The sequence below is a fragment of the Anopheles bellator genome, chromosome 1, assembly GCF_943735745.2.
Source record: "Anopheles bellator chromosome 1, idAnoBellAS_SP24_06.2, whole genome shotgun sequence".
NCBI classification, from domain to species: domain Eukaryota; kingdom Metazoa; phylum Arthropoda; class Insecta; order Diptera; family Culicidae; genus Anopheles; species Anopheles bellator.
The window spans coordinates 32,822,320-32,850,099 of NC_071285.1; the positions used below are offsets into that span (position 1 = coordinate 32,822,320).

The window sequence follows — 27,780 nt, forward strand, 5'->3', positions numbered from 1 at the left end:
GTGAAACGTGTTTACGTTCGTGTTTTTGGTCCAAGAATATAGAAATAGAAGAGAAATTAATTGATTTCTGAATTTTTTTATCTGTTTTTTCCGATTTTGTTGCTATACCAGGAAATAAGAACATAAATTATCCTCTGTTTGTAAGAAAAGCGTATGAAAAAAATAATTACGCTCGGGTTTACGCTTCTGCCGACCCGTAAACGTTTTGACAGCGCCGCAGCAGTTTGGCATTAATCGTTAATGTCAAAATCATTACGGAACACCTCATGTAGCCCCCCAGTAAAACAAAAAAAAGTGTTCTGGCCTTCTGATGCAACCAATCAAGTCGCAGTTTCGTCGATTAGAGTTATTGAAGTTTTACAGGGTTTTTCGGGTGAGTGTGAGTCAGTGATCGCTTAGGCAGATTCAGCGCAGCAATAGGCAACAAACGATTAAATTGTGAATACTCATTCACAATTTCACGCTTTTGCAAAAGATGGATGTGTGTCAAGTGAAAGTTTATTTGGAAACTTTATTTGCCTATATGTTCTGATTTTGCATACCAATACCATCACACTCAATAATCACGTTTTGACTATTCACTTCTATGATGTTGAATTTTACCTGAAACAAAAAATGAATATTATAAGAACTATTTCTACAAACTTAAGCAGCTTTTAAACCTTTGTCAACCGCTCCGTTATGTAGACTGCCGTTTTTGTGTGTGTAGTCAGCAATTCCGTTCGAATTCTACTTCGACCGTCTGCCAGAGCCATTAAAATAATCATCATATCTTGCACGTATCGATCGACACACGCTCCGGCAAGTATGGCGCTTTCAATTTCTTGGGCTGCCGCACTGCCGCATTGATTACTTTGTTTCCCTCTGCCGCCAAGAGCTGAGCCGCCAAGGAGAACACCAGTAGTGGTTTCACAGCCCAATCTAAATTCGCAATAGCCAATATATCAAAAAAAAAATGATTATTTATTGGTGGATAATTATTACTTACATTATTCCGGAACAATCTCCTTCAGGTGCCATGCGTATGCTTTCCTTGTAAACTTCAATGTCAACTTTATTCGGGCAAATTTTGTTCAGAACTGATTTAGCACCGCTAGACATGTCGTAAGCAATCTGGAAGATGAAACAATATTATTTTTTTCCACCAATATTAGGTATTTACAAGTATTATTTGTACCTTTATCGGAAGTGCACCAGCTACGTAGCTCCATCCATAGCAGAATTTCACCGTGCCTACATCGGTCAGCTGAATAGGTTTCAGCGAGTGGACAGGGTTTATACTAACATTACAATGTCCCCCACCTTTCGGGAAGTAACCTCGTCGTATAAGATCGAAATCGAAAGTCGCGCCGAAGCGTTCCATATTTGGGCGAAATATTTCTGTTAAAAAGTCAATTTGAGGAGCCATTTCCGCGTTTGTTCCACCTCGCAAATCGAGCATAATGGGCCCTGAACCGAAGATGGCGATAGGTAACGCCGCTTGCAACAAAAGTGAAATACTTCTGTAAAATGTAAGGAACAAAGAAGGTGACGCGATTAAAGAATAGTAGCTTATCCTCCAAGCTTAACAACCGAAACCACCACGGTTTTGGTTGCAGCTTACGAATGGTTATCACATCGACCCATCGACCCTTCATACAAACACATTTATTGTGTGTAAATTTATTAGGAAAAGAATTACTAGGTTGCTCATTAAATCCGGAGCTTTGCTACAAGCCTTATTTTTTTATTGGTTATATTAGCTGTCCACGGCGCGCTTCGGTGCGCCTCATTTCATCCTTATTTCTAGATTGGGAGGCGTTTCAGAGGACTTCTCGGTGGCGTATACGATACGGCTTCCTTTCTCACTACGCGGTACTCCTACTTTACAGACGATCGGGCTTGCCGGTGACGTATTCGTTCAGTTCCCTTCCCACCTTACGTTACTCCTCCGTTTCCCGGTGACGTATCCGATGGGCTTCCCGTTGGATACATGTCAAAACTCGCACCACCTGAGTTTGGCTCAAATTGCTTGAAAATTATCTGAGCTTTGCTGACATTAACCCAGATTTTGTATGGGAGACCCCATTTGTAAAGAGGGGAGGGCTTTTAAACAATCACCAGAACATTTCCCCTTCCCCAAAACTCCCGCCTGCCGAATTTGGTTCGATTTGCTCGAAAGCGTTGGAATGGGACGTTACGTCTGATCTGGGGACGAAATCTGATCAGTAACCAGCCAGAGGTCTTCTCGCGGTGGGCCCAGTAATTTGATAAACTACTCAACGACCAATTCCAGATGTGGTGGACGAAGGCTCTCTAACGCGAGCGGTGGAAAGGTTTCCTGAAGCAGACAAAGACCGCTCGGCGATTGTAGCCGGATATGTATGAATGAAATTTTGTCAGCGGATTACTTACAAACTGGTAAAACAATAAATTTTGATTATTGTTATAACATTCTAGACCTACTGAAAGTTAAAAATCTTAAAGAAAGACCCAGTTTAAAGAAGAAAATCATCCTCTTTCATCAGGGCAATGCACACTGTCACAAGAGATGTCCAGGAAAGCCATATTGACTAATAAAGCGTATTTCAATCCATAAAAATGTGTTTTTCTTATCGAGGCTCCGAAGTTAATGAGCAAAATAGTAGATTGCTCCTGACATGTGTTTTGGCAATGTGCTGGATGGAAACTATTTTAACTATCAAATGCTTCTTACCCTGCTGTTTGTATGTGCCCAACAAATCGTCCTTGTACAACGCGATTGGGATAGAACTCGATATCGGTTGATCCCAAAAACGCTCCAACGCTTCTCCCTTGACACATGTCACGAAGTAACTCTACTCCAGCTAGATGCTGTGCCGCAAGACCGCCTTTCTGACGCCCTTTTCTGATATTACGAATCCGCACCGGTGTCTGCATAAGTACACTATAACATAAAGCCATTCGTAAAATTTGTCCGCCCTGTTAAAATTAGAAAACAATAGTTGTTTAGCAGTTTAATTCCACATTACATTTCACTCACCCCTTCTAGAACGCTTCCATCTATGTCGATCAATTCCTTACTATCCATCATTTCATTTTATTATTTTTCTGTCAGAAACGGATCGACCACTGGAGGTCACTGTAATCATCGGTCGAAACTGATTTAAATTTAATTTAATTTAAATTTCGTCAGGAAACTGTGTTGGCACGCAAAAAAATCACAACATTTTGCTAGATAAAATGAACAAGCCGAGACCGAGCGTTCATGCATTCGAAAGTTCATCGTGTATACTTCGGTTTACAAAGCATAATCGAAAAAGAATTGCCATTCTAGGGTACTCTGCCGGCATATTTTTTTGCCGTGTGAGATGAATACCGCGCTCTGATTGGTCATAATATTTTACGGTATGAAACGAAAAATAATTGTACCTTTCAAACAATAAAAAAAGCTGCTACGCGTTTTTGAAATAATGCACCATGCTATTACAAAAATTGAACAAATCTGGGCGTCTAATTCATCAGTGATGCATTAAAGATTGACCAAGGTGATTGAGGTGTGATAGATGAAATGTTTTCGACTTTACTACATCTCTGGCGATTTTAAAATTTGTGGTCATCTTTGTTTTCGCTCTTTGTACTAAAAATGACTTTGTACTAGAAATGATAAAAATGAATGCGAAAGAATGAAACGATGTGGTTATCTCGCTCTAGCGTCGGATGTCTCTTTCCCGTTCGTAAATCGTACGCAAAAAAGAAAAATCGGAGAAAGTCGCATGTAGAAAACCAGAGACCAAGAACGCGGCGAAAAAACCGAAGTTTGAAAAGGAAACAATATATTTTCCAAAAACAAAATAATGAAAAATGAAAAGAATTGTTTATTTTGAAGAGGGGATTTAAGTCGATAGTTTGCTCATATTATTCATACATTAATTATATTATATTTCAACATTGCACTATATTATTGCACTTTTGATCTCCACATCCCCACTGCCGCTGGGCAGTCGAGACCGAGACCGCAAGACCGAGCCGCTGGGCAGTCGAGTTTTCCTGTCAGTGCAAGTAGAAGAGGTGTAACGCGATTTTTGCTAAGATTTTGTGAAGCTGATCAACGTTTGTTTCGGCAAGTGCGTACGGTTTTTTTTATTGTTATCGGGGTTTAAGTATTTTGTAACGCGTTCAACATGGAGAGCTTTGTTGCAAAAACCGTGGTTGTGCGTATGTTTCTTCTGATTGTTTTTGGATCTTGCGTATAATAAGTGACATTTCTTTTCTGTGTGCCATGACACGACAAATACGTTTTACGATTGTCACTTTGAACTTCTGTGGACGCTTATCAGATTTTTTTTTAAGATCTGCGTTTTACTTTTTCCTATTAATTTTAACACAAAAATATAATGTCCGAGTGTTGAATACTGCTGTGAAATTGACCCTTGCTTTTCATTACCTTTATCTTTCGGCGTTTCTTTTTCCTTTTTCCATCCAATCGGTACGCTTCGGGATCCTTTCCGGCTTTGTCAACTCAAAATTGGGAAACATCGATGCACCGGAAAATGTCGGATAATATTACGGAAAATGCAAACAATATCTGCTGAACGACATACATGATGTGCGTGTGACTCTACCAATTAGTCATAAAAAGAGCACATAGCTATGGCCAATAAAATGGAAGAAATTCGAGGAACAATCGAGGCGTCGCTGAAGGATGAATCGAAACCATGGACCAAATTTTTCAAGCTCGTCGAAGAAAAAACGAACGTATCGCGACTGCATATATTTTTAGGTGAGTACAGCTTCAGTTTTGTATGCGTAAAACCATGTTTTTGTATTTATTAACATCTATGTATGTTTGTATGAGTATGCGTTAACCTAAACCTCTAAACGGGCCGTGGCGACAGCTTGGAAGACGCCTAGGAAACACAAAAGTGTAGTTATAAGGCAAGGATATTTTTAGGAAATGAGCTATCTGCAATCTTTACCGGCGATCAGGGGTTTTCACTTTTTTTTTCTTAGTTTTTACCTATTTGTCTCCTCGTCGACTTTTATGTGAATCCCACAATAATATGTAGTCTGTTTCTATAAATGCACTGCACCATTAGCATTTTCCCTCCGTTGATTTGAAGCACAATCAATCAAGCGATTGTGTGTGTGAGTGATGTGTTTTATGTTCGGAACCGCATTAAACGTGATAACAAATACGTTGAAAGCGTTTGATAGCACCTCTTCCGTGGTTCAGAACTGATAAAAGCGACGGCGACCTGATAAAATAAAAGTCTTACAACTTTTTACGTCTAATAACTTTTTATTTTATCATCTCTTCAAATCTTACTCTTATTGTTTATGTTCATCTCACTCTCAGACCTTTCTTTTCTTAGCAAATAACTATAGCACTCATATTTCTGTATAAGAAATTAATTTACTTGTTTTGCAACACATTTACATTGTTGTAAGGAAAAGAGAACCAAACTTTCGTATCCAAACCAAACCAAACCAAACAAAACACTATAAAACTTTTAAATAAAACACACTAGCTTTGACGAATGAAGACATGCTGAAAGAAAGATCAACGAATTTGGGGATCACTGTGAATGCTGTCCATTCATGATGCATTTAATGCTGTTACAATAATAATTTTTGTTCTTCTTAATTTTATTTAAATTGTATTACGTGTGAGAATTATTTCATCCGTTTTTTAAATGGATCGCATTACTCAATTTTTTTAATTGAAATATGTGTTTGATAGCTACTGTCATTACGCATCTAGCGCAGTATAGGTTTTTTTGTCAAAGTGTAAACAACACCTTTTTTATGCATTTGAACATGTCATGTTTCGTTCCTGGTAGAGTATTTTTGCGGGAAGGTCTTGCTCATTACTTCAATATGAAGAAAAACGCTACCGAAAATCATCACATTTTAACAGAAGTTTATGGTGAACTTGCTCATACTGACAGAACGTGTCGGATGTGGTTTGCACTGCGTTTTTTCTTGCAAGACCAAGAGCAACCTGAACAGTTGCAAACCTTTGGCCATAAAACGACGAGAATGGGACAAAAGACATGATAAGGTGATTTTTCAAAATGACAATGCTCGACCCCACATCGCAAAACCGGTCAAAATCTATCTCGAAAACGTTGGATGGCGATTGTTAACCTATTCACCAGATGTTGCTCTTTCGGACTAGTATTTGTTCCGATACTTGAGTAACGATTTGGCAGCGCAGTGGTTCACTTCTTATGAAAGTATAAAAAATGGGTCTCTGAGTGAATCGCTTAAAAGATCAGAAGTTCTGTGGACACGGAATCGAGAAACTATCTAAAACTACCTAGAATGAAAACCAGAAGTCATATTTCTTCGAAGTAGTCTTGGGCAGCATTGAATATTGATCGATGCCTAGAGGAATAAATAACGAATGGATTCGTTATTTCTTAGCCTAACGTCAAGCCTTGTTCCAATTCTTAGAAACCGCTTAGAAACCGTAGACACGTAACCCCATGGACTTTTTAACAAGACAAGGTTGTCCGGTCTGTCAAAACAAAATGTTCACCAAAAAGCTAATTCATTTTTCTATGTTATGCATGTTGAACATTCAGGATCAGAGTCATTACTCAAAACTAAACACTAGACACGGACACGTTGAAGCACGCGATTCATTTATGCAACGTGCAACTCATGTGTTGGTCATATTAAGGAAAAGGTCGTCTGGTCACAAAGAACCAAACTATTTTATTTTATCTTTGTATTATATATTGTTGTTAAAGAAAATGTTATAATATATTTTGTATGTGACAGTCATTTTTTCGGACCCTATGGTTATTTTCCTGGGATTTGAATCCCGGGAATGGTTGTCACGCAGCCGGCCGTGCTTTCCATTCTCGATATCGGCGTGACAGTGGGGCCGCCGGACGACCGGGCCCAACAATTATTTCTTTCAAGTTTTATCATATACCCAGTAGATTTTTCCCACCCATTAATCATTGTGTGACAACTTTTAAGCTACTTCATCAAGCTATGGCCATGATCGTTTTCGCAAAATATTGTCGTATGTATCCCACTTCTCATCCTCAGTACTTAGTACCGATAAGTTTAATAAATGGGTCGATTTGATTCCGTTTGGCCGAAACTTAGCAGATGCAAAGATTTTCGCAAATGGCTTGAAACTGTTTGATGGTTGATCTTTAGCTCCTGGCCGATGCTATGAGTACTTGCTTCGGCGATACTTCGAATTTCAACAAACCGATCAATTTCGATTATTCCTGTGGTTTATCGACATTTTCTATGACGTGTCGCCTGTGCGATGTGCTTCTTTAACACAAAAAAAATAACTGTGCAGGGTTGACGAAACCAAAATTGCACGTAACTGGCTGTTGCAGTATCGACACCACAAACACCATACACATTTACAGCGTTTTCGCCTTCATCGAAGAAAAACTGTAAAATGTACCGAATTTTCTCTTTGTTGACTAACTTCTATTGTTGAACACGCTGTAATTTACAAACGAATGGAACAATAAAAAGTAGTAAAAGCATTTTGAAACTGTGTGATCGATATTGTACGAGATATCGATCACTACAATCATCTACCAAGAATATAATTGGATATCTTTTTCCGCAACCGGAAATCCCAACCCAACCCAAATCTGAAATGGATGAAATTTTGCCCTATGGACGGATGAATATTAAACAGCTGTATATTCGTTAGTGCTTTGTTGTTCGTAGGTTGTTTTGTTATTCGGATACGTTTTAATGACCACAAAGATAACATACAACAAAGATTGTTGTTCGTATTGGTGAACGTGTTTGATACGGTTTTTCTACAAGAGAGTATACGTTTTCTACAATGGTAGGTAGGTGAAGAGGTTGTGCGAATGAAAACCTCAATTCTTTAATGGTCGAGTACAATACAGACAATGTTGAATTTACTGCGTGTGTGAGATATGACAAATACTTTAGGGTGGCAGGTGGTGGCTTTAGGGTGGTTCTCGGTGGCATCATAAGCAGCAAGATCTTGAGCAGATCATTAGCAAAGGAGAGACTAGCGTTTAAAACGCGTTACCCTAGTACCCATTGCTGCGAAAAGTGTATTTTTCTTTATTATTCTTTACTACAGTTCCGACTTAGAACTTAAGCGAAATAGAAATTTATCGTGACAGTTGAACTAACTGAAATAAATTTGGATGTGGGACTAGACTGCCAAAGTAACAAAGTTGTCAGTTAAGTGGATCTTTTTTTATAGTGAACATAATTGTTGCAAAAATGGAATCTGATAAAGGCCAGCAAAAAGGCCACTCGAGCTGCATTGTGCTAGGTAATGTTTGTTTAAAAATGGTTTAAAAAAGAATTAAGTTTATGTTGTATATTTTAGTACGAGACTTGGGCCAAAAGTTTTTAAAGGTATGAACGGAATGTAAAGTAATATTCATTGTCACGGCTGCATTGTAAAGAATTTCAAACCAGGGAGCATATTGAGGCTGATTTGAAACCGGGGCGTCGATTGCTTTGCCATGTGGCTGAACACAGCTCCCTAGGATAAACTATTTATAAATGAGTTTTCGCTTATTTCTAAACTGTAGTAAAACACAACGCTTATTAGTTAACATCGTCGTTACGCAGCTTAAAACTGAGTGTTACCCAACTTCAACATTGTACTACATTGGTCGTCGATGAAACTAAATCGTCGTAGATGCACATTTTATATAGTAAATTGCATGTGCATTGCACCAAAATCTTGGCATTGAGAGAAACAAGGTTAGTTCCGTCGGCAGAACCCTTTTTTATTGCAACATGGTGCTGATGACTATCCAGATCAGATTCCGTTCCAATCCAATGAATGCACAGATACACTTGAACAGAGATGCGTCATCTAATTAGGTGCGATCAAGTTTTCTTACATATGTTTTTTACTCTGAATGGATATAAAATCAGAAAACTTCCCTCAGAACTGATGATCTGTGATCATGTAATGAAATACTCAGCAGCAGGCTGAAATGACCGCCGGAGCATAACCTAATAAAAAAAGTTCTTGTAAAGTGTATAGCTTCTGTTGTATTTTGGTAAATAATATAATTTAAAAAAATTTAATGTGCAACACGTTGCATACAATGCGGAACATATAAAATACATATACATATACATTTAATATTTCAAATATATTAAAATCTTAAATACTTACGATCAAATTGTAGCGTTTTCTAACGATTGTGGGAAAATAAGAAAAGGACATCTTTTTTGCTCGTGCCATACTATTCCAATATTTTTATTCCTTAGTGCGAGTTTATCAACATATAAGGCATAAATGTACGCGTTAAAAATTTTTGCTATCATTGAAAAATATTTTACGATTTGCAGGTGGTGTCGCAGTCGTTGTTTTGTATTTGGCATTTGGCTATGGCGCTCAGATTCTGTGCAACGTGATCGGTGTCGCCTACCCGGCGTACATATCCATGAAAGCGATCGAAACACGCACGAAGGAGGATGATACCAAATGGCTAACATATTGGGTGACATTCGGCGTGCTGTCTGTATGTGAGCATTTCTCGTTCTTTCTAGTTCAGATCATCCCTTTCTACTGGCTGTTGAAGGTACATGCAACACATAATAGCAATAGAAATCCATTTGTTCCACCTAATTCGAAATGTTTTCTAATTGGAATTCGGCTTTTTAATCTACAGTGCATCTTTCACATCTGGTGTATGATCCCAATTGAAAATAATGGATCAACAATAATGTATAATAAGGTGATTCAACCTTATTTTAAGAAATACGAAAAAGGTAAGAATTAAAATAATATTTTTAAAATGGTTTATTGACTCGTTTTCTCACGTAAAAACTTGGTTTTGAATTAATATTTTTTTAATTATAATAGTTGCTGACGACTTCATCACTGAAACTACGGACAAGCTGAAACAGACGGCTGGTGAAGTGATCTCGAAAGTTAAATCAACTTAATTGAATTGTTGCAACACGCACACAAATGCAGAATCGTCATACATCAAGCATGAAATAACAATTGCGTTTTTTGTTCTTGCGTTCTTTGTCTGTCAAGAAAGAACTAACGGTCAACAAATATTCGAAATTTACGAATGACCAACCGAGAGGATGTCTCAGTTTAGCAAAAAATAAATCTTATAGAGACGTGAACACTGTTACTCAAGCAACTACCGTGCGCGAATATTGAGCAAAAAGAAGAATAACAGGTTTTATATGCAGTATATTAAACCATTTGTTATCGCCAAAATGTGCCAAAAGCTCTGATTGCCAAAAAGTAAATGTATCAAAAACTATGATTCTGGGCTTCCTTATTGGTTGAATAATGATTTTTTTATAGCGCTGGCTTTTCCCTCGGGTCACTCGCGGGCATCTCGAATAAAGACTACTCTTGGTGTTTCGTACAAGCCTAACTGTGTATTATAAATCAAGTTAGTTTATAGATTAAGCGTTGTCTTGATTCATAGAACAGTAAGCCTGGATTAAGCTAGGTTGCTCATTAACTTCGGAGTCTCGATAAGGAAAACACATTTTTATGGATTGAAATACGCTTTATTATTCAGTATGGCTTTCCTGGACATCTCTTGTGACAGGGTGCATTGCCCTGATGAATGAGGATGTTTTTCTTCTTTAAACTGGGTCTTTTTTCACGAATTTTCATTTTCAGAATGAATGTTATAACAATAATCAAAATGTATTGTTTTACCAGTTTGCAAGTAATCCGCTAATAACATTTCATTCGCATCTCACAAAACTGATGCTAACATCTTTTAAGGGAATTTCTGTATGAACTCGTTTCGGAACCGATGAAAAAAGTTAACACCACTCCTCAGCCTCTTGGTTTGATTCAGGATCATGGTGATAAACCCCAGTTTCATCCATAATGATGATTCGATGCACAAAATCCACTTTATTCTGCCGAAAACGCTATAAATGTTGTCAAGAAAGATGCATTCTAATGCGGTTTTAGGGAATGCGGCACCCATTTTGCAAACAGCTTTCATGAACCCAAAACTACAGTCAAAATATTGGTTGGATATATACTGCTCAATGAGATGGCTAGGCCTTATACTAAATCTCTTTGAGTGATTCGACGAGTTTTCAATACGATATCCGGAATTTTTTTACGACTTCACGCGTTGTGTCTGTTTTTGACGTTTTTGACATGGATCGTCTTGAAGGCTACTACTTGTTTTTTCCATTGGTAAAAATACTGTGACACGTCGATAATAAATAGCTTGTAACCAAAATTAAGTGACCGATTGAAATGAAACTTCACATACGTTCATATGAAGAGTGTACCAATATAAGATACAAAAGTTACTGAGGATCGAATGAGCAACCCAGTAGATCAAGCTGTTTTTTCCTTATCTTCCTATCTCTCAACTCTCCAGGATCCGATAAGAACGGCCCCTTAGGGACTCTGGATTGGAGACTTCCCGGACCATTTACTAGAGGTTCAGCCAGATCTTGGTCTATGCGGATTGGGATATGTTGCGTACTATCACCGCCGCACCGCGCTTACATACGGTCTGAGCAATCGATGTGCGGAGCATCTGAAATAATTATAAAGCAACTCCCGGTGCTCTTCGCCACGCCTCATTTCATCCTCATTTCTCGATTATCCGGCGTTTCTGAGCATCGGACTTCCTGATGATGTTTCCGATCGACTTCCCTTCCCGCTTCCCGTTCGATACATGTCAAAACTCGCACCACCTGAGTTCGGCTCAAATTGCTTGAAAATAATCTGAGCTTTGCTGACATTAACCCAGATTTCGCCGATGTAAAGAGGGGAGGGGTTTCAAAGATTCACCAGAACATTTCCCCTTCCCCAAACTCCCGCATGCAGAATTTGGCTTCCTCCCCGGAGGTGTGGGAGGGTCAAACTTCCTATTCGTATTATCTCACAAAACAACGTTGTGCAAAATTTCAACAGGATTGGCTCAATAGGAGCAATTCCAGTACAGACGGACGGCAAACATTCATTTTTATATGAGGTGTGCAAATTAATTAGTTCAGTTTTACAATGGATGGCATTAGTCACTAAATGTTACAATTTTTTTATGAAATATGTGTTTGATAGCTACTGTTTTTGCGGGGATTACTTTAATATGACGAAAAGTGTTACTGAAAGTGATCATAATTTTATGGATGTTTATGGTGAATAAGTTCTTGCTGAGAGAACAACGTGTAGGATGTGGTTTCCATCGTAAAAAAAAATGGTAATTTTGGCTTGCAAGACCAACAGCGTATTCAGGTCGCAAAAAGTTGTTGATGAAGATTTGGCTGTGCTGCGGTGAACTTCTTATGAAAGTATTGAAAAAAGGGTCTCTGAGTGAATCGGTAAAAAAGATAACAAGTCCTATCGATACGGAATCGAGTAATTACCCGAAAGATAAAAGAAAATAGTAGCTAACGACGGACAATACTTTCATTAAAGTAGTCATACGTTTTATTGATGTAAGTAGGTTACAAATATCGAATAAAAACCGAGCTAATTAATTTGCAGACCTAACATATATATAGATTTTTTATGTAAAGTTGACGCTGGCAGGCTTCGCCATACAAAAAATAAGGGGAGAGGGATAGCAAAGTATACAGATTTTTTTGGTATGCACCGGAGTACTGAAATGGTCTGCCGGCGAAGGGGGTAGGATCATAAGGAAATACTGGCTTTCGTTTTCGTGAAAAAAGATTTCAACAATAAATCCAACAATAAATATCCAACAAAAGCAAGATGGGAGAGGAACGGAGTTTCTCCTATTCTTACCGACTACTGTTACAAACACTGTTACACTGTTACACGGACCAAATAACACATTTCTTCTCGAACATAAGTTTCTATAGTTTGATTGCGTTTTTATTTTAAATACTAAACTAACAATGACAATATTTCATTGCTGTTCTATTATTGTTTTTTATTAACTAGAGTTAGAATGTTCCAGTGTCTGATTCGTCGCCTGTACTTGGGCAAGTTTCTCAACTAGCTGCCGGTTGCGCCATGCGGTCATATAAGTACGTGGATGAATAGGCAACAAACCAGCGATACCTAGAGTAAAATATGCTTAAAATAATGTCCATAAGATCTCTAAAATAGAAGTGTCATCTTACCTAACAGCTCGGCCACGGGGTGTGAAATGTGGGCGCCACTACCTATCCAATGTCGGATGCGCTCGTAATTGAAGGATACCAGTTGTTCGTTATGTTCATTCGGAATTGGATCGTAAGTTCCTACTTGCTCGATCACTGGTTGATACTGATCTTTTCGGCGCTGTAGTATCCAAATGAGTAAATAACGATTTATCTTTTGACATTAGATTTGGTGTAGGATAAAAAAACGGGGCAAGGTGTCTTTAACAACATTTACCTCCATTACTACGATATGAAAGAATGGACGATTAGTGCATCCCTGCCGAACGAATCGGATTATTTTAGCCGAACGTGCCCAAAATCGACCGGTACTAGCAGATACAAGAGACATTGCAAAACGGCTCGCACCTTTTCCTGGCACAGTTTCAACAAACTTTTGTCGCAAATGTTGTCATCCGATACGAGCTAACCAAAAAAATAACACACGGGATCAGTATCAGGCGAAAGATCATTGGTGTCATCATTGGTGTCGCGTGGATGACAAAATCATGTTGAATGATTTGAATGCATCATATTTAGACGATTATTGGATAAGTTTGGTGGATGATAAGTTTGGTAAATCAGATAAATTTATATTACACATACATACATAAATAACATGGTATGTACATTGTTCCTTTTAAATCATTTTGCAGAGGCTGAACCGCTGAAAAGCCCCACTGAGCTTGAGGCTTTTTCGCCTGGCAACTAGTTGTCAAATCAATCTGCGAGCGACACGCGAGATTTCTAACTAAAGTGAAACGATACGCAGTTTTCGCCGAAGTGTAAGCGCATTTGCAGGTACATCTGTCGTCCGAACATTGCTGCTAGCGAAGAACAGCATTTCAGGTTCTTTTTTTACCAACTAAGTACGCGAGCGCGGGTGAAATAATGTGCATATTCGGGATTGGAATGGAAGTACATTTGTTTTAAACAGTTCAAGGGAGACTTTGCAGTTCTTTACCCATGCGTTGCTCGTCTCTGCTGAATTCGGTTCGGTATCCGATTCCAGCTCCTTTACCACGGTCGACTTTGTCGGTCGTGTGAGTGCTTGTGTGCGTGCGTATGAAGAGCTTTTTCTCCCTCGCCAGAGTTTGAGTAGTTTGGTGTGCGTGTGACATTGGACCAAAGGAGGCTTGGTCTACACGGTCTGATATAGGAAGAGGAAAAAGATCCACAAGCTGCAAAGGGGCCAATGGTGTATTTATGTAGATGTACGAGTCGCAGCGTCTTCTGCTTTACCTAACGTTGGTGTGCGTACAATAATTTTCAGAGAACTGTAACGATGAGAGATCTCCGTGTTCGCAAAATATTACAGCACATTTGTAATAAAGGCGTTATAGTTAAATGGTTTCTTAAAGTTTCCGTTGGTATGCACAAATTTCGTTCAAGATATACAAACATGGTAGCAGTATATTTTGCTGCATCTAAATGTTGAAAATGGCAGTGATCATTGTCGTGTATATTTCGCGACATGCGGCTTAAAATTCCCGTGCGGAAGTTCTCACTATGTTATAAATGGTGAGCGAATGGCTCCCATTCTGACGCACAAACCTGCCACTCACAAAGCCCTCCAACGAGAGTGCCGCGGCATTCTCGTTTTACAGATTATTTCTCTTTAGACAAATGGCGTCTGTGTTTTTGGTACTTCTTGTTATTACATTATTATCTAAACACGTTTACAAAGTAAACAACATTTAACAGCTTATTTCAAGTTTAAATGAACATTTAATTTGGATAAAGGATGTTAATTTGTATCCATTCAGAAGAACTCGTCCAAAAGATGTCAGTATATTTTTTGGTTCAGCATCGAGCAGAGCATTTTATTCACATGTTCTGATAGGCTTTTGTTACTTGCTTTGCAGTGTTGCTCTACTCTAGGCCCTTTTTGAGTCGCTCAGCGATTTGCTATGGGAACCGTGCGGTTTTTGAGTTGCAAAGTTATACTACGATACAATACAACGATAGCTTCGCTTTGCAGTGAGCATCGGTTCGAGAAGTAGAACGCACGAAGCGGTGAAAAGCAGTGGCAGTAAGCGAAATTAGAACAGGATTAACCGATTATACTTCTATTTTGTGCAAACCCATGGTTAAGATTTAGACGTTCTGACAGCTATCGTAGCACTCTTTCGTTGTGTCTTTTCTACCATTGTGTCTAAACGAATATGTGCAAGCTGTTCTTAATTTTTTTTACTGAAATACCAAACAGTGTCGAAGCGGAAACAGCAAGATCTTCTTTTTTCTTATTCTTCTCTCTTCTGGTTCAATTTGTTTCGCCATATACGTTCGCCTCCGGGTCTTCAACCCATAAATGAAGGTGTTTGTGATACTCGTCCTAAGTTTGTTAATGAAGTGGTGTGGTGGATAGGAGTAATACAAATGTGCGGTGTGGCCGTGTTGTCGATGGCAATCAGTTTCCCTATTTCCTTTCCCTAATCATTCTTAATTGAACGACAATAGGATGAAATTTTCGTCTGGACGCACAAATTCCAGGACGCATTTGAATATAATGTGGGAATTCGTAAATATTTTTTTGCACTTGTGTGCGTAAACGGTGAGCGGTAGAAAACGCAACAATGGAGATACATGATGATACTTTTTCTTTCGTATTTCTTAAACTGGTGGAGTCGGCTGAATACTTTGATAATTCATTTTATGTTCGTAGAAACAATATTTTTTCTTGGAACATAAGTCGGTGTGTTTAGTCAGACAAGAAAATGATAGGTTATGTTATCAAGCCCTGCATTCTTACAATTCAGACTTCCATTCCACTTTCGAACATTTGCGGTAGTCGTTTCGTGTAGTGACAGCTTCCTTTTGATGTCTAATCTCCAGATAATTGTATTTATTTAATCAAAATTTTTAAAAGAATATGATTTATAAAATTATATCATCGAATGGAAGCTCTCGAAATTCGGCCATTATATGATTTCGTATGGGAACTGTTTGTATGAAACACGCTCTCGGTGAGCTTATTTGTGATGTGCAATATCCATTTGTTTGTCGGTATGAGTGCAGCAGTCTATCAATAATGCCCTAACCTCTGCAGAAATATGCACTGTTGAATTTACGTTCTTAACAGACTGCATATTGTCATGTCAAGCTCAAAGGAGTTGTAGGAGTGGAACAAATGCAACGGCGAAATGCAACATTGGTTGTGGTTGGATTGACTTCATTTTTTTTTTTTCGTACATAGCCTGAATCACCGTTTCTATCATTGCTTTGGTTGCAGAATCATTAACACACATATGTTTGGTTTTCACACACAAATAATTTAAAAAAATATTTCAGTTCTTTTCATGGGTGTACGATACCTTATAAATGGACCGAAAGGATATGAGTATTGAACATAATATTCATCATAAAGGCACACACATCGATGGTTTTTTTTTTAATTTTAGAAGAAGGGATCGGGCCGTAGTCATCACATCGACAGTGATTCGGCTAAAAATTTGATCTAGTTGGTTTGTGATGATTGCTTTGATCATCTGTTCTAGATAAAAATGTTTCGTACTGTTTTTAGAAAAACGAAGCTAAAAATGCCAATTTTTTGAATACATCAAACCTCTCGTTACTTTCAGAAATCTCACTACTATCATGACATTTCGATGTAATTTTTGAACGCTTTTTACTTGCAAAAGAAAATATTGGCAACATCACATCAATCACAAATTTCTGTTGTAGGTGTCTCATGTTCGAATACAAATGACTGTTATGGTTTTTCAAACAGGAGGAACGGTCGAATTTGTACTATCTGTTTTCAAAATAGTTTTTTAAGTCACCAAGAACTTGGCTGCTACCTAAAGCTATCCTAAATCATTGGTAGTTGAGTACCGACAAACAAGTTGTATTTTGCGTTGGTGAATTATTAAATGTTACAGTACAACAGGTTTTTTTCAATATTGCATTACAACGGCTTTATGTAATATTTTCTCCATCATTCTTGCAGCTACTTTGTAAATAACAACTGTAAATATAACGAGATGAGTACACAAACTCGTTCTGGAGGTGGCGGCGGCCGTAACAAGTCGAAGGCCAAAATGCAAGAAAATAAGGAAAATCTTGCCAAGGACGAAGGAGGTCAGCAACAACAGCACCACCAGTCGTCACAGAAGCACCATCATCAATCGAAAGGCAACTCCGGTCAGGGAGGGGTCGTTACGACCAGCAACAATGTTCCTGGTGGAAATGATGGATCAACGTCGGTCACAGCAGGTGCAAATGCAATAGCGATCAGTGGCGGCGGTAAAGGTGATCATCATCAGCAGCAGCAGCAGAAACAGAAGGGTAACAACAGCGCTAATGGCTTTGCCAACAAGGGGGCAGCAGAGAACGCCAGCGCCCCCAAGAGTGGTGATGGAATTGCATCGAAGGAAAAGCATCCGCAGCAGCAGAAGGAGCTGAGTGGTGGTGGTGTCGTATCTTTGATTGCTAGCGCTGGCTCTGCTACAAACAGTGGCGAGAAGTTTGTGGCATCTTCAGTAACATCGTCGGTTGCTGCTGCTGGTGGCGCAGTAGTCACTCACACAACGGTCAAGGCGAAGCAACCCACTGCTGAACAAATTCGCATCGCTCAGATCACAGACATTAAGAGCGGTATGGATGATCCTAAGATACAGGAAAAAATCCAGAGCTTGATGGAAACTACGCAACGTTCCGAGGAGGAGGTATGCTGTGCACTTCAGGAATGTGACAGTGATCTCGATCGTGCTGTCATTTTTCTCTTGGAGACACTGCCGGTGGGCGCGTTTGCTACGACGTCGAAAAAGAAAAAGAAATCGCAAGCATCGGCTCAGAAGGACGGGGACGAAGCTGCAGAATGGGACACTGTAGTAGGGGGTGTGCAAGGATCTGGTGGTATGGGAATTAGTGGCAGTGGTGGCGTTCAACTCGGTGGCATCAATGTTGATCTGAAGGAACAGCAACGTCGTGGTGGTGCAAACCATCAGCGTAACGTGCCTGGTAATCAACGTTCCGGAGGCGGTGGACGAGGAGGTCGTACGGGAGGATATCGTGATAATGGTGGTGTGGGTGACCGTAATCGTGATCGTAACCTATACGACAAGGGCGTAGATGGCGGTTATCATCGAGGTCGTGTCGGAGGTGACGGTGGCAGAATGCGTGGTCGTGATGGTGCTGGTCCAGGCGGTCGCGGAAATTACGGTGCACGAGGAGGACGAGGAGGTGGATCTCGGATAGGCACCCGTGGTATGAGTTCACGAGATCAGCACCGAGGATCGCGGATGAATAACGACCATCAGGAAATTGATGCCTGGGATCCAGTGGCAACCTCTGCTTCGTCTGGCACCAACGCAAATGATCTCAAACCAGAAGAAAGCTCCGCCTTCACCGACACATGGGGTGATTGGGACAACGAAGAGTACACGGGGTCATTGTCTGATACCAAAGTTTTCACTGCAAGTACTCAAGCCACTCCCTCAACGCAAGCACCTACGGGCACGCAACAGCTCTCTTCGCCACAGCAGCCGCCCAATCAAACGGGGATTCTTAGTGAGTAGTTTTAGCTTTTTGGGACTTGTGAGCGGTTTTAAACAAAAATGTCTTGATTGTGTTTTTTTTTACTTTTTTAGATTCATCGGAGCTGACAGCACCTCCGGGTCTGGAACAGCAGGTGCTAAATCCACCATCTTCGCAGATAGGCAAAGAGGCGGAGCTGATGGTACAGCAATATAGCACAACCGTCGTCTCCAGTACGGCAACTGCAGCTGTTGCCGCCGCCTCTGGTAGTGCGGTCGGTGTATCCACTGCTTCTGGTGTCCCTCAGTATTCTGATATGTGTCAGTCCTTGGTAGAGGGTGCCATGCCAGCACCACCCGTGAATGCTTCTTCGTCGCTATCCGCCGAACAATCGCAGTATTTCAATACCCTTTCCTCTCAGAATTCAAATCTCCAACCGAGCTTTGCTCAGCAGCAACCAGGTTCATCAGTTTCTCAACAAACGGTACAACAGCAGCAAGCTACTCAACAACAACAACAATCAGCCCCGTCCAACGCTGTGCAGTATAATGCTGCTAGCGCGCCTGCCAATTTGACGGGGCAACAACCACCTCCCCTTCGACGTCAGCAACGGGCGCGCGTTCCTCCACCGTCAAAAATTCCGTCTAGTGCCGTCGAGATGCCGGGCGATAGTCTAAACACCATCGGCTACTTGGACGTTCAATTTGGGGCATTGGATTTCGGAGCGGACGATTCGTTTGACGTAGGAGAGAAATTTAACACGACGGCAGGTAGTACAAGTGGATTGGATCAAGCTACTTCTTCTGTTGGCCACGGTCCACAGGCGGTGCAACAAACACAACCTTTGGTAGTGCCCTCTCAAAGCCCTCAATCGGTTCAGACGGCAGGTAATCAGGTTCTTCCGGTGGGTGGATCGCAAGTACCGAACCAGCAACAACCGCAACTACAACCTGCTGCTGTTGTAGTCGTGCAGCAGGGACAGTCGGTACAAACCGTTCAGCAGCAAATATCTCAAACACAACCACCCGGAGGACAGTCGGAAGCGAATGATTATCAACCGTCCAAAGCTGGCCCTGTCGCAGTTAGTGGACCCGGTGGAGTGGTGATAGTGTCGGGTGGTGGTGCAATGCAGCAAAAATCGAATGCTCACTCTGGTGGATTGGTAGCTGCTTCTCAGATTCTTCCTAGTGGGCAGTCCGTGGCGGTGGAAAGCGGCCTATCTTCTTCGCAGAACGACTCGCTGACAAGTAGCTACACGCAGCGTAGTAATGCAACCAGTGGAGTTTCTGTTCCCATAGCCTCGATGAGCACTGCTGCAGCTGGTAATTAATTTTTAATATTTTTTTTTTAAATTTTTTTTCTAATCTTCCGTAGTTCACCAATTTTTCTTTGATTACTATGTCAAACTCTGTATAATTATATTAATGTGTATATATTTTAACATTTTCATTCACAGCGCTAGACCAACTGACGAAATCGGATCACTATGGCCAAGCGACGGCTACAAACGTTGCTGCATCGGCGGCAAATAGTGGTTCCTATCAAAACACTCCGTATTCAGCGGGTGGCCATGGTAACAAAACGTCCTCTTACCCTTCATCGGTTGCACCGCAAGGTTATAACAACATAAGTTACTCCTCCAATCAGGTAGGTTCTTGAAAAAAATCATGAATGAGCGTTCAATTTCGAGATTTTTGGTGTTCATTTCTGAGAAAAGTGGAGTTTGATAGAAAATGATAGAAAAGTCTGAGTATGGCAGATTGAAATGTCTAACCATTTTAGTTTTTAAATAGTAGTTAACCTACTTGTTTTGATTGTTGCAGGTGACGAACAACACGTACCCAACGTCGACTAATAATTACGGTTCCTACAACCAGGGTAATGTTAATGCTTACCAGCCTGCAGGAAGTAGCGTTGTGTCAGGTAACGTTGTACCAAACAGCGCCAACACGAGTAACGCCGCAAGTCAACCAAATCCTAGCCTCTCCGTAAACAACAGCACCAACAGGTTAGTTATATCTTTATGAACAACGATCAGAATCTATTTTTACTCTTACATGTCTGAATTATTTCTTGCGATTTTTATTCAACATTTGTGAGCTAACTACAACATCAATACGTATGACTTCTTTAATGAAAGTATTATCCGTCGTTAGATATTACTTTCTGCCATCTTTTAGGTAGTATCTATATCAGCGTTCCAAGTTGGGAACATTTTTATTTACTTTCATAACAAGTGCACCGCTGTGCTGCCAAATCGTTACTCATGCGAAACATCTGTTGAATACTCCGGGGGTTAACAGTTCCCATAGGACAATTTCAGGATAGGTTTTGACCGGTTTTGCGATGTGAAGTCGAATTTTGAAAAATCAACTTACCATGTCTTTTATCCCATTCTCATCGTTTTATGCTCAAAGTTTTACTTCAAACGCATGAATTGTTGTCGATAGTGTTGTCCATTAATAATTTCATAAGGTTTTAAAAGCTCAAAGTACACCACACCTTTCATATCCCACCATATGCGTAGTATAACCTTTGGGCAGTGAGCAGGCCTTTTTGAGTTTAAGATTCTTGTAATAACTTTTTTTTATCACCATTGACGATTCGGTACAAGAATCCTCTTTTTTCTGGAACAAACTTGACATGTTCAAATACAAATAAAACAGGTGTTTGTTACACTTTGACCGAACAATTTATACTGCGTTAGATGCGTAGTGAAAGTGGCTGTCAAACACATATTTCATAAAAAAAATGTGTTGCATTTAGTGAGTAACGCCATCTTGTAAAACCGCATGAATTAATTCACACGCCTAATATGTTCCCTGTGTTTTTTTACTCACAATATTGAAAATGTTGACATAGGTATGATTTTTTTAAATTGTTTAAAAATAGGAAGATAAGATTATGTAGGAAGGAAGAATAGATAGATAAGAAATTTAGCTTCATATTTTCTGATTATTTATTATTATTATTTATTTTTGTACGAAGATGTGTGTAACGTTTTTGGTTAACTACACTGTGTACTACATTTCTTTCAACATCTAATGTAATTTTGTGTGGTTCTTGTGCATAAATATTTTTCATTACGAGCTGTGCAGCACCAATAGCAGCGGCTATCTGTCCAACCAATATCCAGTCAGCCAAACTTCATCTGGTTTCCCATCGCAGCAGAGCTACCAAAATAGTTCTCAGAACATGTACGGCAATGCTGGATTAAATAGTAATACCGGGTAAATATTCCTATATGATGCTGTGTATCGTTTGTGCGACATAGATAGTCTCGTTTCTCGGTGTTATATCAATCAATAACCCCCGCTGATAGAGCAGTTGATAACGCTCGTTACTGTGACGTAGCGGTCTGGGTTCGAATCCCGGGACAGGTTGTAACACAACCGGCCATGGTTTCGTTTCCCGATACCGGCGTGACAGAGGAGGGTAGATGCGAGACCAACAACCCGCTCAGCGGTTGTTCCCGGAGAAGATGTTATATCAATTAGTGTCACTACAAAAGGTCCATAATTTTGTTGTTGGGATCTTCCTCGAAAACTAGAAACATACTGTCAGATATCTTAGGTAGTCTAAAAAGTCCTATTTTTCGTCCTATAAGTCCTATCCACTATTTTTGGGTGAAATTCCAAATTATATTTAAGACGTTCCAATGGTCCGATTTGCGTCAAATATCAGCGTTGGAAAATTTGTTGCTTTTTTATAAAAAGCTTCATAATGTATCTCTTGTAAAAGTCTTGGTCGTTACTGGTGAAAAACTCAAGCAATCCATTAGCATAATCGGTTCTTAATCTCAATTTTTCATCATTGAGGAAATTTTGTATTGCGCGAAAAAGTTCTTAATCGTTTCGTGCAAGGTCCGGTGATGCATACATTAAAACTCCCCTACCAAGTTCCCGGACTTTCTAGCGACTAAAGACGTGTGTGACCTTTCGTTCTCCCGATGGTACACAACTCCTCTTCCGTTGGTCGATTCCGGTCATTTCTTGTCAATTACTAGCTACAAACGGTGCAGTAATTGACAGTAGAAATCCGATTTTTTTTGTCCACAAGAAAGGAACTCATAACAAATTATTCCTTTCAAGCCTCACAATATACCCAGTACAACCTTCCTAGCCGTTAGCCCGGTTTGACCACCGGGTATGATGGTTCATTATGGACATTTTCAATGATGGGTCTGCCTGTAAGAGGTGCAACTTAAACATAAAAAAGCTGATACGGTTCAACGAAATCATAATGGGCACCATAAACACCATGCCCAAATTCAGCGGCCTAACTTGAGTTTTCGTCTTTTTTCAAAGAAAAACTGTAAAATGTACCCAATTTTTTCTTTGGCGACTTCCATTGTTAACACCCTGAAAATCACAAACAACTGGAACAAACAATAAACGAGCCTAAACTTGAAACTGTATGATCGATACTTCACGAGATATCGATCACTAAAGACATCTACTGTGAAAATAATGGATTTCTTTTTAGACTACCTAATATTAAGGCTGATTGCTTCTCGCTAAGTTAAAAATAATACAGTTTTGTGTGTTTGAATGAAAAGTGTGTTTTTTATAAGATTTTCTGCTAACAAACGGATGGTATTATGGTTGAACGGTTATATTTCATTGATCGTTGAATACAAGGGAGTGGTGCTTCTCCAGAACATATTACTCATATTACTCATATTACACATACTACTTCGTACAAAACAAACATATCAAACGTGGAAAAAATTGCAGTTTTTATTTCAAACGGGTGCAGATGGAATACAGAAGTGCAGAATTCATAAATTTCTAAAATTCAAAAAGCCTTATACTGCTGCTAAGATTAAGGGACGCTGAGAAAGGATTTGATAAGATCATGTAGAAACACGTAGACATAGTATCAATCATTTCATAATTTTTTCCCGTTTAGAATTGAAAGTATTCCATTTTAAACGGCATTTAGAACTTAGTACAGAACAAGATAAACTAGTCTTCGATCTTCTTCTTCTATCCATCTATAAATATTAAAATGAATGTTTGTCTGTCTGTCTTACCGCGTTTTTTCCAAAACTACGGAACTAATCCGCGTGAAATTTAGCACAGCGTAGTTTTGTGACACCGGATTTTGAATAGGAAAGTTTGACCCTCCCATACCTCTCGGGAGTGGGAGCTCCCATACAAACGTAACATAAAATTCAGCATAATTCGAGATTTTTTCAAAAAAAATCAAACCAAATCGATAGGTAGAAGTTGTGGGGAAGCGGAAATACTCTGGTGCATGTTTGAAACCCCTCCCTTCTTTGCCAGGGCTTCCATACAAAATCCAGGTTCATTTCAGTTAAACTCGGATAGCTTTTCAGCAATTTGAGCCAAATTCAGCTGGTGCGAGTTTTCACATTTATCCAAAGGGAAGTGAGAAGGGAAGCGTATCGGATACATCACCGGGAAGCCCGATCTTCTGAAATGCCGGATAACCGAGAAATTGAGGATGAAATTCGGCGTGGCAACGCGCGCCGGGAACTGCTAGTTTAACTATATTTTGTTTTAAACCAATTGCGTACACCATAACTTATGTTCACATTTTCCTTGCATAATTGTTGTTTATTTATTGCTTCTTTTATAAATCATCGCTATCATTGATAACTTGGAACCACAAAACATGAAAAACGTCTCAACATCTACATCGGCTTTCGATACATCTTTATTGGCGTATTCAACTGTTTATCATATATCTTTCAAACAATGAAACAAAACACAAAACGATGTTGTATCTATGCTCGGTGCTCGATTCGTAACTACCTTATCGACTCCTTCAGATATACTGGTGGGAGCACAAACAACGCGTCTGGCCAGTATGGCAGTAATTTTAGCGGATCAAAACTAAAAGATACGCCGGTTGTTTCAACGCCATTTGAAAGGTAGGTTTTGTTTTGATTCTATTCACTCATAATATTATACATTCGAGTCAACAGTGCAATTTGACTTCATTTGGTTTGTATTTTTCGTTAGTTTTTTGCGAAATGTTTTTTTTATGAACTTGTAATTTTGGCGCGTTTTCCGTCATTTTATATATTATTTGTTTTAGTACCATTTATTAATTCGAATTGTTACCTCCATTAAGTATAAAATTATCGTAGCTTAATGAGTTTTATAATCCCTGATGATTTTTGTTCTACTTTCATTTGCAGTGTGGCAAGTACGGTTTCGAATAGTACGACGAACAATTCCAGTAACAATAATGTGACTAGCTCGTCCTCGCTATCCAACAGTTCCGTGGTATCTACGACGAGTAAGCATATTTATATGAACAATCGGTATTGATGATAAAATAATAAATCTATTGTTATAATTCTTTTTTGTAGCTAAGAGTAGCAGCGGTAGCAGTAGTACGGGCGTGGTCCCCAACATCCCGATGGTTAGCCCATACATCCAAACGGGGATGCCATTCTACCAGCAGGCGGCAGTCTACTCGTATGAGGATCTGCAACTTATGCAGCAGCGTATGTCACACGTGCCTGGTTTCTACGACATCAACTACCAGACGCCTACGAGTCTTGGTGCGGCTGGGGTACGGGACGCGAACCTTGGTTCCGTTGCCTACTCGACCATGTCCGATGGTCGATTCACACGAACCGATAACAACTCGTCACCTGTTAGTAATGTACCAAGTACCTTGTCACAGCAAACAGGCTCTGGTGGTCCGATGTTGAACCTACCATATGCTTATTTTTATGGTGGCAACATGATGCCGGCCAGCGGCTTCCAATATGGCACCCCAGCAATTTATCCTGTTAGTAGAAGCTGCAGTAAATTATGTTGGTCCTATGAGCCTATAGATGTTGACGTTTTTCTGTATTTTTTTCTTGCATGTATTTTGCCTTCGTTCACGTTTCACTCGGGATAACGGTTTAACGGGGATAACGACCGTGACAACACCTGCAACCGTAACGCATCGAATTCGTCGAACTGGTTAAAATTCAAATTGCTACAAAATTAAACCCATTCTTCAATCACGAAAAAACTTTCCCTACACATAGCAACAAATGGCGACAAATGCGGCAACATCTGGTGGTCAGTTCCAGAAACCTACCTACAACAGCGGCTACGGATCGGCTACAGCTTATGATACACTCGGTCAATCGGGACAAGATTACAGCAAAAATGCGTACCCGGCGTCGATAGTCGGTCAGCAGCAATCGAAGGGTCAGTCTGTGACAAACCCACAGTCTGGCACCGGTAGTAACTCTGACATGGCTCCGTCAATGTACGGGAAAAACCACGTTGCACTAAATAAAGTCAATGTACGTGTCGGTTCGTAATGAAGGGCAATTGTTTTGGTTGTCCCCAATTTAGATGAAGAGGAGGTTTCAATATAAACATATATGTATACATTTTTAGTATGACAAACAATCGTTCCACTCGGGAACGCCACCGCCGTATAATTTGGCTGGAACACAGACTGCTGGTGCTACGTCAGGTCAGCCCTATGGTCAGCATTTGTATATTCCGACAATGACGACTCATCACAATATAAACATGCATCAGACCATGCATCAGGTAAATAGGATTATCTATGAACCGAGACGTCTTAAAATAGAGCTTTCTGATTTATTTTCTTGATATTTTACAATTCAATCGTGGGTTTCGGAATTCCAGATTGTGTTACAAACATTACCTTCAGTTTCAAACCAAATTTAAAACCATCATAATTACGGTTCTCGTTTCATTTCATTTTAAGTTTTTGGTAATATGTTTGCTTAAAATATTGTTGCTTAAGTTGTAAAAATTATGTTGTAATTTAAACAATTTCACAATGTTTACTTGTATGTGAAATTTTGATTTGGCGTTTACCGCAAACGTCGAATTTTCGTCACTAATTCAAATGTTTTGTTTCTGAAAGTAATGTTTCTTGAAAGTACAATCAAAAATTACATCATAATCTCCGGCAAAAATTTGTTTTTCAAGTTGTTAGAATAATGAAGTAAATAGCTTATTTCAAATATGTCAAACAACTTTATGATTAATAGACTAAGAAAAATTTAAATGCCTGATAAAGTATATTGTTTTGTTATTTTGCAGGATTCCAATAGTACCGGTCAAAGACCGCAAAACAACAACCAGGGAAAGACTGCAAATAAGCAAGGCTATTCTCCGTCTACATACTGGACTGGATAGAACTAATTCGCTTGGGAGCGAGTGGAAGGAGGAAGAGGAAGAAATAAAAAAGGAGCAGCAGAACCACAATGAAATAATGTATAAACTCGGTGTGTGATTGTGATTTGATTGGATAGATACTTTTCAGAATTAAACAAAATTGCATTACACACGTACACATTACTGCAAATTCAGACGTAATTTCTTTTTAGAGGAAGAAATGCCAGGTAAAAATAAAGCGTGTACAGGTTGCTACAGAACAAATCAACAAAGGCAGATTGGCATCGGAAGGCGGGATGGATATTACGTATACATCCGCACATGTATTGTCATCAGTTTATGTGTGTAATATCCTTCCTAACCTTAAAGCAATTACATGAGTTGATCGGAGGCATTCTTTTTAAGTTAATTACGCGAGCATACCATTCATGCATAATACATGATAAAAAGATCGTAAGAGTATCCTACATTTAATAATAAACACATTTTCATACATGCACCGGAGATGTCAAACGAAATTGAAATCAATCAAAGTCACAGTAGTCGATGGTCGGTTATCATTCGGGATATAAATTTAATTGAAGGAGGATACGGAAAATAAAATGTGTGCAATGTTCGCATGCATACCTGTGAGAGAAAAATCTTGTTTATAAGAATAAGAAGTTTGTAAAGAGTTGAGTTTGGGAATTTCTCTTCGACTCTTTTAATTTTTGGATCATCTTCAGATTTGTTGGATAGTGTATCTATTTATTTCAACGTGTCTAGATGTTGGTAGCAGAAACGCATCTATTGCAAACATGTTTTTTTTGGTTTGATTGGCACTTGTTGATTTTGGATTGGGTATATTTGCAACCGCACGTGTCCTTCATTGTTTGAAAAGATTGAAAGATAAACCAGACAAATTGGTGTTTCTTTTAAAATGTTTTGGCCATCATGTGACAACATCAACAACAAACGCCAATCACCAACAGTGAATCTTTTCGATTTACATACTGTGGTGTGTGAACCGACAATTCATTCTATTTGATGAAGATGATATGTTAAATTATCATTCCGTAAACTTAACTTCCGTAAACAATACAAACTGAATCGAAGA

At 39.4% G+C, this 27,780-nt stretch overlaps 4 protein-coding genes across 8 annotated transcripts; 2 read left to right on the forward strand and 2 right to left on the reverse strand.

Annotated features, from left to right (window-relative positions):
• Window positions 1–485: 485 nt before the first annotated feature.
• Window positions 486–3,184, reverse strand: LOC131216473 (RNA 3'-terminal phosphate cyclase). The gene is made up of 6 exons (XM_058210973.1): window positions 3,002–3,184; window positions 2,696–2,940; window positions 1,178–1,502; window positions 989–1,113; window positions 663–921; window positions 486–603 (listed from the first exon to the last, which is right to left on the reverse strand). Exons 1-6 carry the CDS (start codon window positions 3,050–3,052, stop codon window positions 520–522), a joined length of 1,089 nt encoding a protein of 362 aa, XP_058066956.1. The 5' UTR covers window positions 3,053–3,184; the 3' UTR covers window positions 486–519.
• Window positions 3,185–3,851: 667 nt separating this feature from the next.
• LOC131209992 (receptor expression-enhancing protein 5-like) lies at window positions 3,852–10,404 on the forward strand. 4 transcript variants are annotated; one of them, XM_058203365.1, is made up of 5 exons: window positions 3,852–4,176; window positions 4,591–4,741; window positions 9,304–9,536; window positions 9,627–9,726; window positions 9,821–10,369. In XM_058203365.1, the coding sequence occupies exons 2-5, from the start codon at window positions 4,612–4,614 to the stop codon at window positions 9,901–9,903; spliced, it is 546 nt and encodes a 181-aa protein (XP_058059348.1). In that variant the 5' UTR covers window positions 3,852–4,176; window positions 4,591–4,611; the 3' UTR covers window positions 9,904–10,369. The 4 variants fall into 4 exon arrangements, with proteins under 4 accessions (XP_058059348.1, XP_058059271.1, XP_058059193.1 ...); XM_058203288.1 differs by having other exon boundaries at window positions 3,852–4,172; XM_058203210.1 differs by having other exon boundaries at window positions 3,853–4,085; window positions 9,821–10,367.
• A 1,980-nt stretch (window positions 10,405–12,384) lies between these two features.
• Window positions 12,385–13,465, reverse strand: LOC131216375 (small ribosomal subunit protein bS16m). Its single transcript, XM_058210851.1, has 3 exons — window positions 13,310–13,465; window positions 13,054–13,213; window positions 12,385–12,991 (listed from the first exon to the last, which is right to left on the reverse strand). The coding sequence occupies exons 1-3, from the start codon at window positions 13,421–13,423 to the stop codon at window positions 12,864–12,866; spliced, it is 402 nt and encodes a 133-aa protein (XP_058066834.1). The 5' UTR covers window positions 13,424–13,465; the 3' UTR covers window positions 12,385–12,863.
• Window positions 13,466–13,857: 392 nt separating this feature from the next.
• LOC131205616 (protein lingerer) lies at window positions 13,858–27,764 on the forward strand. 2 transcript variants are annotated; one of them, XM_058197791.1, is made up of 12 exons: window positions 13,858–13,872; window positions 17,021–18,582; window positions 18,663–19,871; window positions 20,006–20,196; window positions 20,373–20,557; window positions 21,648–21,779; window positions 24,347–24,448; window positions 24,719–24,819; window positions 24,893–25,320; window positions 25,568–25,831; window positions 25,929–26,087; window positions 26,610–27,764. In XM_058197791.1, the coding sequence occupies exons 2-12, from the start codon at window positions 17,055–17,057 to the stop codon at window positions 26,703–26,705; spliced, it is 4,395 nt and encodes a 1,464-aa protein (XP_058053774.1). In that variant the 5' UTR covers window positions 13,858–13,872; window positions 17,021–17,054; the 3' UTR covers window positions 26,706–27,764. The 2 variants fall into 2 exon arrangements, with proteins under 2 accessions (XP_058053774.1, XP_058053775.1); XM_058197792.1 differs by lacking the exon at window positions 24,347–24,448.
• The last annotated feature ends 16 nt before the right edge of the window (window positions 27,765–27,780 follow it).

Excerpts from the sequence above, each read along its gene's own strand:
- LOC131216473 (XM_058210973.1), bottom strand. The coding sequence starts at position 3,052 with ATGATGGATAGTAAGGAATTGATCGACATAGATGGAAGCGTTCTAGAA. Across the intron at positions 1,114-1,177 it reads CTGGTGCACTTCCGATAAAG|ATTGCTTACGACATGTCTAG; the intron begins GTACAAATAATA and ends TTCATCTTCCAG. Across the intron at positions 922-988 it reads GGAGATTGTTCCGGAATAAT|ATTGGGCTGTGAAACCACTA; the intron begins GTAAGTAATAAT and ends TTGCGAATTTAG.
- LOC131209992 (XM_058203365.1), top strand. The coding sequence starts at position 4,612 with ATGGCCAATAAAATGGAAGAAATTCGAGGAACAATCGAGGCGTCGCTG. Across the intron at positions 9,537-9,626 it reads CTTTCTACTGGCTGTTGAAG|TGCATCTTTCACATCTGGTG; the intron begins GTACATGCAACA and ends TTTAATCTACAG. Across the intron at positions 9,727-9,820 it reads TTTTAAGAAATACGAAAAAG|TTGCTGACGACTTCATCACT; the intron begins GTAAGAATTAAA and ends TAATTATAATAG.
- LOC131216375 (XM_058210851.1), bottom strand. The coding sequence starts at position 13,423 with ATGTCTCTTGTATCTGCTAGTACCGGTCGATTTTGGGCACGTTCGGCT. Across the intron at positions 13,214-13,309 it reads TTCATATCGTAGTAATGGAG|CGCCGAAAAGATCAGTATCA; the intron begins GTAAATGTTGTT and ends TGGATACTACAG. Across the intron at positions 12,992-13,053 it reads CCCCGTGGCCGAGCTGTTAG|GTATCGCTGGTTTGTTGCCT; the intron begins GTAAGATGACAC and ends ATTTTACTCTAG.
- LOC131205616 (XM_058197791.1), top strand. The coding sequence starts at position 17,055 with ATGAGTACACAAACTCGTTCTGGAGGTGGCGGCGGCCGTAACAAGTCG. Across the intron at positions 21,780-24,346 it reads GGATTAAATAGTAATACCGG|ATATACTGGTGGGAGCACAA; the intron begins GTAAATATTCCT and ends CGACTCCTTCAG. Across the intron at positions 25,321-25,567 it reads GCACCCCAGCAATTTATCCT|CAACAAATGGCGACAAATGC; the intron begins GTTAGTAGAAGC and ends CCCTACACATAG.